This window comes from Cataglyphis hispanica, chromosome 5 (genome assembly GCF_021464435.1).
Source record: "Cataglyphis hispanica isolate Lineage 1 chromosome 5, ULB_Chis1_1.0, whole genome shotgun sequence".
Lineage (NCBI taxonomy): Eukaryota > Metazoa > Arthropoda > Insecta > Hymenoptera > Formicidae > Cataglyphis > Cataglyphis hispanica.
In genome coordinates, this window is record NC_065958.1 from 10,404,996 (window position 1) to 10,415,672 (window position 10,677).

The window sequence follows — 10,677 nt, forward strand, 5'->3', positions numbered from 1 at the left end:
GTATATATTTTCAAATATTTTTAAATATATATATTTAGTAACAAACAACGTTAATCAACTGATAATTATGATCAAACGTTCAATTGTACAATTTAGCTTTTTTTCGCACATGCAATGTTGCAGAATCATTAAAAAGGGCACACTCCTTCCGAAATGTAATTTCCTTCAAATCGTACACGAAATCGTTGCTTAGAGGTTTCATTCGATTGCGTATAGGACGTTGGTTCTTCAAATTATCAAGCGTAGAAGGTATTTCTGATATCGAGCGAGGCGCTTCCTTAACGTCGTCACTGGATGCAGTGCTATTTTCATTATCATTTATACATTCTCTCACATCGCTATCAGATTTTAATGCAGACTTATCGGAATCTGTTTGTTCAATTGCACTTGTGTCGCTTGAACCGAATATCACTTCCATCACCATTCGTTTAAGATCAGGATGAGCATCTAATTTTCCTGATCCGCTATTCATCATATATTCAGCTAAATTTTGTGTCACAGTTTTATCGCCTTCTTCTTCAGCAATATCTTGATACTCGATATTTTTGCTTGACTCTTGTTGTTCATCTATAGTAGTAGTAGTTTCATTTTGTACAGCGATGTAATTATCTGAATTGTTTAAGTCTACATATTTTTCCGACTGAAATGCAGTTAAATCCATAATGTCGGGATCATTCATTTTTTCCTCTGTATTCATTACATTCATGACAATATTTTCATTACATGTATATTCATTTTGTGGTATCTCGATTACTATTTCTGCTATAACTGCTCGATTGTTTTGCGCGTTATGCATTTTATTGCAATGCGCAACGCAATCGCATTTGACGAAACATTTAAAATCACACAACTTGCAACGATATCGATTCCAACCGATATGAGTTGCCATATGTCTACGTAGATTGGGCATGGATGTAAATTTTCGTTTACATAAAAGGCACTGTAGTTTCTGAAAGTTTGCGATGGTGGCTATTTTTTCCATTAATAAAGTTTGACTCTTTTCGTTTGATTGTATTGAACACGAAGATTGCAACTTGGAATTATCCTCTTGTACTTCAATCACATCTCTTTCTAAAATTTAAAAAATCATTACAACAATTTGATTAATTTGATAAACTAAAGACAATATCAGATTTACATGATAGTTTAAGAGGATAATATATATATATATATATATATATATATATATATATATATATATATATATATATTATCCTCTTAAACTTAAATTTTATATATATATATATATATAATTATATATTTTATTTATTTAAATAAAGCATTTGTTCATTGCAGGTATATGTAACCAAAATTTATTATAATTACAAATTAAATTACTCACTTTTTAATTCAGTCAATGGTATCTCATCAGATTGGTGACCTGATATTTTTTCTTTGTTATTTTTTATCTTTGTAGTGACAGAATTAATTTCACTTATATTTGTACACACAACTTCGGATGATTGTAAATTTGTGTTGGACATAGAATTATCTTGATTTTCATTCTCAGAAGACTGTAATTTGCTATTATCGACATTTTGTATTATCAATGGTGTAATTTTATGAAGATCGTTATTGTTGTCCACAGAATTGCACTTATCAGGAAAATTAAGATCTTTTTGTAGAATATCCCAAACTTCTTTACTAAGACTAGAAACACGTTGAACACGAATAGATGTTTCATTTTCCTCACAAATCTCGGGAGATGACAATGTACATCCAGAGTGAATATCTAATATATATTTAATGCATTATTATTAATTGGTTAATATTATTATTAATTGTATTATTAATGTCTAATATATTTTTCTAACCAGATTGCTCTACAATTATAGTTGCTGCATCGGTGTCTTCTTTTTCACACAACATAGTATTAGAGTCTGCTAAAGTTTTATTAGATTGTCTGATTGTAGTTGTAGTTTCATTGCATGCAGCAATTGGTATTTGAAAATATTGCAAAGGAGTTGAGAAAACTGCTCTTGTCTTAAATCTTTTTTTACGCCTGCCACAACTTTGAAGCTCTGCAGTAGATTCTATATGATTTATTGATTTCTATAAAAGATATAATTATTATGTTTAATGTGTACTTTTCGGTTACGATAAAAAAAATTAGTAAAAAGTATTAACAGAGAATTTACCTGAGTTTTATCATTATTCTTCATTGTTACATTTTCCAAAACAGATGTTTTGGTCGCCCGAACATTTTCTAAACCTTCCGTGATAGTTGTTTCTCTGTGAAATGCTTTCTCTTGAATATGAGATCTTAATTTACGCACCTGTTCATTAGTCTTCCTATGAACTGTAATTTGAAAATTACAGAGGTAGATTATTTCAAATTCTTTTTAGTACTGCTACAGTGTGTATTTAAAAATGTGCTAAACTTTGGCAGCAAAATAATATATATTACATGCAACATATGTTTATAACCTTTATAATAACCTTTATATAAATGCCGATAAACGCTCCATGTATTTGCAAATGTACTTGTACAGCAAGGACAAGGATAACATATGCGCTTAGATGTATGCAGTGTTTTCATATGAAAAGTTAATGTCTTCTTTGTTGAAAATTTTGCATTACCTATAAATAAAGACAAGAGATTTCTCAGATTTATTAAATATTTTATAATTGTATTAAAAAATAAAAATCGTTTATTTACATATTGTGCAAGCCAAGTTATTTGTAGGTAATCTATGTGCTAATAATTCATTCTCCTCGTCGCTCATATCCATTTGAATAGGACTATCACTCTTTTCCAATTGATTTTCAAGTGTTTGTCCTTTTAATATGATGGTATTCTGATCTGTCTTATGTAATTTTGCTACCTAAAAGTCAAAAAAGTAATGTTACAATCATTATAGGAATAAAAATGTGTAATAATCATATGTGCAATGTAATTCTAGGTGTATTTGTAAATAAAAGATGATAAGTAAAGATAACAAAAATTAATGGATTAATATAGCACCTACTTGTTCTTTCATTAAATCTTTAGTATCGATCATTGTGTTTGATGATTTAACAGTTTGATATACTGCAGAATGGTTTGTGTTTATAGATTCCAAATAAATATGTTGGTTACTTGGAGCATGAAAAATTGTGTTTTTTAATTCACTGGAGACATTATTATCCATACTTTCTTCTCTTTTTTTGTTGAGCATTTCTATTACAGTACTGAGATCTTTTTTATGTGATTCTTTTGATACTTGACTCCTAAGTATTCTATCATTCTTAATGCTCTCTTTAATTCTTGTCTGGTCCGTTTTGCACATTTGGATTATTGATTCTTTACTAGAGTGCTAATAAAAAAATTTTTGTTATATATGTAGCTAATAACAATAACAATGTTTAAACAAGCATTCTCTACTTACATTATAGTTGTGTAGTATACTCCTATGAAGTGTAATATCAAATTTTTTCCTGCAATATTCTCTTTTGTGAGATATCAAATTTACGATACTCCTAAATAAACTGTGACAAGTACGGCATTCGTATATAATATTGCATTCGTATGATAAGATAGATTTAACCTCGTCAGTGCCATTCTCGAGGAGCTTACTAACTTGGCAAAGATCAGATACACTTGTGTCAATTGGTTTACGCAAGTTGGATAAATCAGGATTAACTATACTATTTGTATCCTTGGTAGAAAGTTTTATTTTGCCAAGTTTCTCGTTTTTTTTCTTGGTCTTACCCTTGGTCTGTATAGATTTCATCTTCTGTAAATACAAGTTGTTTTTCAATCAATATATAATATTTTCAAAGCCTTTACAGATTTTTAGTAACAATTATAATTTAAAGCTTTTCTTACAATACATCTAACATATTTGATACAGAGTGGCTTGTATATTATTCCGTTACACATCTCTGACAATATTTATATACAGATCTCTTACACTATTAATTGCATAACACATAAGACTTTTGTAATTAGTACATACTGCAAAACTTGTGCACAATGTTACATAAAAAAATATCCTCGTGGAAATAAATAAAAAAATTCCTAATGTGACTCTCATATGTGAAATTCATCAAATTTAATGAGCTTACATATGTGTGTGTGTGTGTGTGTATATATATATATATATATATATATATATATATATATATATATATATATATATATATATACATACATTTTCTCAAAGAAACTGATATACTGAATACTGATATAAATCATACCTTAAGCTGTTCCCTAAAATTACGTTTGCGAGAATGGTAGAACGTCTTCTCATCTATCCGTAGAGAGCGTATGTACGATTATCGAGCGTCCGAAAAAATTCGCAGAAACGTAATGTTTTCCCAGATAGGTACCACAGTGTGAGGAGATGCGATCGACGAGCATGTGTCTCTCCTTCATTTTACTCGCCAAGCTCGATGTTCATCTCTTGCATGTCAACCAATTTCGAGAGAGTATGAACGGCTTTAATGGATTCGGGCAACGACGTGCGACTCTATGCACGTACGATAGAGAAATTCTTTATTAAATGCTGCCGCGTATATCGCGAATCTCATTATTGCGCGACCTCCATTTTTCCCGTGGAAGTTCTCCCGTTTACCGTTTGGCAAAAGTTTGACGGGCAGCACTTTAGTTATACCCGTACACGCGCATCCTCATCGTCCTCTTCTTCGTGTCGGTGAATGCAACTAAGATATTTATATCAAAATGTTTACCGCGCGGAGCTTTTCCCCGTTAAAGGTATGCTTATATGACTATTAATTACTTATTGGTATATGTAACCTGCGTAATTATGTATTCAATATATCTTCCTGTGTTTTGTGACATTCTAAATTAAAATATTAAGTTCCTATCATATAACCGTTGCATATATAAATATATATTTATTAATATATATTTTTTAGAACTCGGCATTAACGTTAACGCAAAAAACACTTCAGATTCATGGAGATCTTGGCACTGCCAGATTGCTACCAGCAGTTTCTACGATGCATCTACTAAAACCTAAGAGTATCTATACAACTGTACATTGCAAATCTACAGTTGAAGTTATACAACCATTAGGACGTATAGAAAGAATGCTAAAAAAGATTGGTCTCTTAGACATCCAGAAATATGTAATTACAGTTTCTCTATATATTAGGTTTTTTTTTTATTACTTCAAAACAAAGATAGTGCGGCTAGTATATGTACGATATGCATTGTTGTTACAAAATGATAAAAATGTTTTAAATTTTGACTAAAATAGTTAAATTTATATTAATAATTTATTAATTTATTACAGAGATATATGGCAATTGGTAATCAAGTGTATGAAAATGTAGTAGCTCAAATAGATTATCCCTTTTTCTACAAATGTAAGATTTTTTTACTGATAATAAATTTCTTATATTTTCTTTATAATACACTAAATTAAACATACAAGAAAAAATATGTACAACTTAAAATATACATTGTATAAATGTTTTGTTAAAAATAACATTAAATATTTATTTATTTACTTTAATAATCATTATTTAATTAAAAATAGTCATTAATAAATGTTATGCTATATTCTCTGATTATTTTTTCTATTACAATATCATATAATTTTCAAATATGATCTTGACTCTTATAATCTATAATCTGAATTTTAAATGTGTTCTCGGTAGATTTCAACATGGCAGATACATTTTTCTCATGGTTCCTGGTGACAGAACTTCATGTATGGATGATAATAATTCGTTACATGGCTGAAGGTGATGCTGGCAAATTAGTTAGAAATAGTGTAGTTTCTACACTATGGCAAGATACGAATGCCAGAGCAGAAAATCTTGGTGTAAGTAACATTTTACTTTTAGTGCATTATATTATGTATTTTTCTATATATATTATGCATATCATAGTTTTGTACTGATTATTAAATATGGTAATTGCAGAAAATCACTGAAAGAGTTAGGAATAAGCAAATAAAAGAAATATCGGAACAATTCAATGCTGCTTTAATAGGTTACGACGAAGGTATACAATCTGATGATAAAGTGTTAGCAGGAGCATTATGGAGGAGATTCTTTCATTTAGAATGCAATAATCCAGAACACATTGAAACCCTTATCATTTATGTTAGAAAACAGGTAAGTTTTAATGATGCATATTATTTTTAGCAATTTATTCTATTAATGGTATAAATTAAAATAACTTGCTATATCTTGCTTGATGTAGTTGTACTTTCTAAAAATGTCACTTAACTTGTTTCGTTTTTTAATCATTTTGCAGATCTGTTTATTTGATAATTTACCATCTCATGAAATTTTAAAGAAACCTGTTCTTAAGTTAATAGACATAAAAGATATATGTAAGCATCAATATTAATTCTTTTTACAGTGTTAATATATATATATTTAATAGATGAGAATTATCGATATGCATACTTGTAAATACAAATATAATAATTATAATAAAACATTGAGAAATTACTGTAAAAAAATATAATAATAAATATAGGACATTATTTTTTTATAAAGTGTTACTTTCTCTTTAAAAATACTTTTTTTTTACGGTATTTTTATTACAATAGATTTGCATCAAATCAAATTGATAATTATCTATAATTATAAATCCAAGATACTAACACTATTTCTTAAACGACATTAAATTTTCATTGCAATCTTTTGCTTGATCCCCTAAGCTTGTAATTATATGACACATATAAGCTCTCATGCATTTCATATTGCACTCTTTTCGCAGTGATGGTTCAGCATGTTTGAAAAAGTTCCTAAATCAATTATTATTAAATAAGATATAATATTTAATAAATATTTGATATATAAATTTCTATATATTACCTATAGTAGCGACTTAACAGATCGTCATCATGTGCTAATCTAGATAGCCAACTATGTAATGAATCGTATGACAAGTCAGGAATATCATATTCCTCTTTAAATGAATATGACTTATACCATAATGGCCGTTGAGCAGCGTTCTCATTTGCTAAAGTTAAATTGTACATCCAGTTTTCTATATCTTTTACTGCCTGTAATAGTTTCATCATATGTTAATATAAAGTTTAAGAGTCTACACATTGTATTTTACTGAGAAACGATAAGACACTTACATAATTTTTACTGTCAACAATATATAGCTTATAGTTGGGATTTAAATACGAGAAAGCAGTTGCGCTACCGCCATTCCAAGCAACATTATTTATCGTTGTACTATTGTTGGTACTATAAAACAACTGTAATTCATCGTTATGTGTATGGCCGTTAAATTGCGCTCTAATAATTCGGGCATATCTATCTACAATCTTAAGATATTCGTTTTTCCATGTAATTTGACACTCTTGATTAGCTGGGATATGCGCCAGTATATGCACAAACTCGCCGTCTTTTTCGGCCTGCAAAAGCGTATCTGCTAACCATTGCAATTGACCATCAGGATCTTTCGGTTGATACCACAACCACCTATAAATTGTTCTTTATTATGTCAAAAAATATATAATCAATATATTTAATTGTATTATATCTTATGATATTTGCATTTGTAAGATAAAGTAAATATATGATGATCTAAAAAAGAAATATATATATATATATATATATATATATATAGAATGAATGCAATATTTACTTATCTTGTGATTATTCTAAACTGATAAACAGATACAAGAATATCGGCAAAGTAAGCAAATATTACCCGCATATTCATCAAAACTAATTCAATGTTATGTTATATATTTTATATTCTATAACATGTTCTAATTTTTATTGATTCTTTTTTTTAAATCATCCTGTATATGCATACATCTTTTTGAGATAAAGAGAGATAGAAGAAAGAAAAAGCAAATGCATATATATAAAACAATTAATTGTTGAATAAGATTAAAAAAAGGTAAATTGTAGACTCACCAGTTGTAACTATAACATACATTACTGTTTAGCGCTATAATTCTAAATCCTTTTTTAGGTGAAAGTGTATAATATCCGCCTTTTAGGATGGTAGAATGAGTAGATTCTGGTAACCATCCAAAATTAATCCATAAATGAGCCATCATATTATATAGCCATTGTGTGTTTATTTCATTATCATTGATAGTATCAGGTGCAAATCTTGAAAAAATTTTATAAAAGAATTAATATCTAAAAATGCGACAATATAGATGAAAATCATAACAAAAGATATATCTATATATTTGTGTATAAATGATCAGAAAACTTACAAATTTAAAGGATGTGGCTCATGGTTACCCAGAATAGGATATACAGGTATATTTTTGAATGTTTCATAAATTTGAAAATAGCTCTTGTTAATACTTTCGACATTTCCATCGATAGAGGTTTCCCAAACACCATGATCTATTATATCACCAGTGAAATAAACGTAAGAAATATTCTGTGGATTTAAATTCAAAACAATGATATATTTTTGACAAGAATTACACATAAAATACAATACAGATTTTTTTCTGCATACCTCATGTGTATCCCTAATTTGTTCTAGAACATCAACAACGGCATGCCACGGGCTATCGCATTGATTATAATCCCCCCAGTAGCCTGCCACTTCGTTACTTGTATTTGTATCATTTTGTCCTCTTCGACAACATACTGGTTCATCACAATACGCGTTACCGTAAGGTTCATAGTTAGGATCGTAATGAATATCCGTTATTTGCAATATATTTATAATCTCGTTGCTCTCATCAACATCAATTAATTTTGGAGGACCACTATCAATATTGATTGCCCAATTGAACTCTTCATTAATAAGCGGACAAGATTTTGACTCTAATATAACTCCGCAAATGGTGGACCCTGTTAAATTCGGTTTTGAGTCTATGATATACAAAATTGTTGGCTGTAAACATAAGAGATTGAAGGATAAAAGATAGAATATATATTTGTTTTTCAACATAAAATACAAACATATATAATAATATTAGATAACAATTATAACAAAACATATCAATCATCATGAAAAACTTGTACATATTACGATATAATAACATGATAAAAATTTTCAATTTTAACATTACTTTATTCATATATATATATATATATATATATATATATATATATATATATATATATTATAAAATATATAAGACAGTATGACAATAATTTATACTTACCAAATTTAAAGTCACTGAACCATTGCAGACTCGCTCGGTTTCAATATTCATTCGAGTACAAAGTGTAATTACGTTAGATTTTATATCATCTGCTGACATGCCTTTCTTACGAGATTCTATGAAAACATCTAAAACGGAGCGACATATTATGCAAATAGCCGTGCTTTCTTTACCGGTAAAACTATGCCAATTTGCATGTTGTAAACTAGTCAGAAGAGTTAGATTATCGAGCAAACGTTGAAATTCTTCAGATTCTTCTCCTGTTTTTATCCAATTATTAATTCCATTGGTAAAGCGTAATATCATCTCATCTGCAAAATGCAGATAAACCACATTATTTCTACAGTTCAAAATATAAATAAATTCGTTATCTTATATATAAATAAATTCTTTATCTTTTATATATATTTTGTAGTAATAAATAATAATATAATAAATATAATAAAAAAATAAAATATGATAAACAATAAATATAAAAATGTATTTTACATTTTTAAATATAATGCTTTCTGTTTTCGTTTGTGAGCGATTATTTTTTTAGAGTTGTATGAAATATTCCAGAATAGATATTTATGAGATATATTTCTCTACAATGTGTGCATGTGTTAACATTACGCAATTTTGATTGATGAATAAAGCCAACAATTGATAATTTTAATCTTTTAATGACATCATCAAGACCACTTATATAGACTTTGATTGTTATCAATGCGCGTAATCTTAATTGATAAATAAACATATAGTAAACTGATAATTTTTATTTAATTTTTTAGTGACTCAAAAAATTATTTGCTCACTTACTTTTTTATTAACACATTGTTGACCGGCAATTTTACACAGAAACTATCTCATGTCACCGGCTATTATTTCGTAATTGAATGTGGAGGTAAAACAATCTAATGCAAGTGCAAACACGAATTAACTCGTGATCGGTCAACAACGTTTGAGCATGAAAGCACGAGTTAACTCGTGACCGGTCAACAACGTTTGGGCATGAAAACACGAGTTAACTCGTGACCGGTCCGGTGACCAACAATGTGTTAATAATAATAATAATAATAAATAAATAAATAAAATAAGAAATATTTTGTTGATACTTGGATTTATAACCGATCAGATAATATAAATTATTAATTAAATAATTATTATTTCAATATGTATTTCATAAAAACAATTGATAAAAAACTACCGCGAAATAAAAATACTGTTAGAGTAATTACATTAACAGTTTTTCATACCTTCATAATTGATTCCATCACCATTTGCAACTTTTAATAAAAGTGCAAAGAATAATACTTTATAGAACTGCATATTAATACAACTGAGTCCGTATCAGTACATCTCACTGTAGTAATAAAAAACGATTGTGCCAGAGAGCGTTGTTATATCTTTAAGATAATTCCCCACTTTTATTATGATTATCCCTCTTCAACACTGAAACTATTTATTATATAGCAAACTTTGATCCAACATACATATTGACAAAAATATTTATGAAATATTACACATTATATGTATTTACAAAGAAATCTATTTAATATCTGTATAAACAAATTATCACGTGAAAACATATCAAGAGTACACTTACTTTCTCTTACATCTCAAGATT

General features: G+C 28.3%; 3 protein-coding genes across 4 annotated transcripts; 1 reads left to right on the forward strand and 2 right to left on the reverse strand.

The window, feature by feature from the left end:
• Nucleotides 1–21: 21 nt before the first annotated feature.
• On the reverse strand, nt 22–4,333 carry LOC126849392 (zinc finger protein 800). The gene is made up of 9 exons (XM_050591166.1): nt 4,180–4,333; nt 3,369–3,716; nt 2,966–3,296; nt 2,660–2,821; nt 2,440–2,580; nt 2,139–2,299; nt 1,815–2,052; nt 1,343–1,732; nt 22–1,071 (listed from the first exon to the last, which is right to left on the reverse strand). Exons 2-9 carry the CDS (start codon nt 3,711–3,713, stop codon nt 80–82), a joined length of 2,760 nt encoding a protein of 919 aa, XP_050447123.1. The 5' UTR covers nt 3,714–3,716; nt 4,180–4,333; the 3' UTR covers nt 22–79.
• Nucleotides 4,334–4,528: 195 nt separating this feature from the next.
• LOC126849411 (ubiquinol-cytochrome-c reductase complex assembly factor 1) lies at nt 4,529–6,351 on the forward strand. Its single transcript, XM_050591205.1, has 6 exons — nt 4,529–4,696; nt 4,861–5,073; nt 5,241–5,313; nt 5,608–5,774; nt 5,875–6,069; nt 6,212–6,351. The coding sequence occupies exons 1-6, from the start codon at nt 4,664–4,666 to the stop codon at nt 6,305–6,307; spliced, it is 777 nt and encodes a 258-aa protein (XP_050447162.1). The 5' UTR covers nt 4,529–4,663; the 3' UTR covers nt 6,308–6,351.
• A 201-nt stretch (nt 6,352–6,552) lies between these two features.
• On the reverse strand, nt 6,553–10,515 carry LOC126849399 (sphingomyelin phosphodiesterase-like). Of its 2 annotated transcripts, none has more exons than XM_050591178.1 (8): nt 10,307–10,515; nt 9,069–9,379; nt 8,411–8,794; nt 8,157–8,329; nt 7,846–8,046; nt 7,053–7,401; nt 6,781–6,971; nt 6,553–6,710 (listed from the first exon to the last, which is right to left on the reverse strand). In XM_050591178.1, the coding sequence occupies exons 1-8, from the start codon at nt 10,377–10,379 to the stop codon at nt 6,569–6,571; spliced, it is 1,824 nt and encodes a 607-aa protein (XP_050447135.1). In that variant the 5' UTR covers nt 10,380–10,515; the 3' UTR covers nt 6,553–6,568. The 2 variants fall into 2 exon arrangements, with proteins under 2 accessions (XP_050447135.1, XP_050447136.1); XM_050591179.1 differs by lacking the exon at nt 10,307–10,515 and adding an exon at nt 9,870–10,112.
• Nucleotides 10,516–10,677: the final 162 nt, after the last annotated feature.

Coding starts and splice junctions, on each gene's coding strand:
- LOC126849392 (XM_050591166.1), bottom strand. CDS start 3,713: ATGAAATCTATACAGACCAAGGGTAAGACCAAGAAAAAAAACGAGAAA. Junction 2,581..2,659: donor TAACTTGGCTTGCACAATAT/GTAAATAAACGA, acceptor CTTTATTTATAG/GTAATGCAAAATTTTCAACA. Junction 2,300..2,439: donor TTATCGGCATTTATATAAAG/GTTATTATAAAG, acceptor TTCAAATTACAG/TTCATAGGAAGACTAATGAA.
- LOC126849411 (XM_050591205.1), top strand. CDS start 4,664: ATGTTTACCGCGCGGAGCTTTTCCCCGTTAAAG. Junction 5,314..5,607: donor TTATCCCTTTTTCTACAAAT/GTAAGATTTTTT, acceptor TGTTCTCGGTAG/ATTTCAACATGGCAGATACA. Junction 5,775..5,874: donor CCAGAGCAGAAAATCTTGGT/GTAAGTAACATT, acceptor TGGTAATTGCAG/AAAATCACTGAAAGAGTTAG.
- LOC126849399 (XM_050591178.1), bottom strand. CDS start 10,379: ATGCAGTTCTATAAAGTATTATTCTTTGCACTTTTATTAAAAGTTGCA. Junction 8,330..8,410: donor AAATTAGGGATACACATGAG/GTATGCAGAAAA, acceptor TTAAATCCACAG/AATATTTCTTACGTTTATTT. Junction 6,972..7,052: donor TTGTTGACAGTAAAAATTAT/GTAAGTGTCTTA, acceptor AAACTATTACAG/GCAGTAAAAGATATAGAAAA.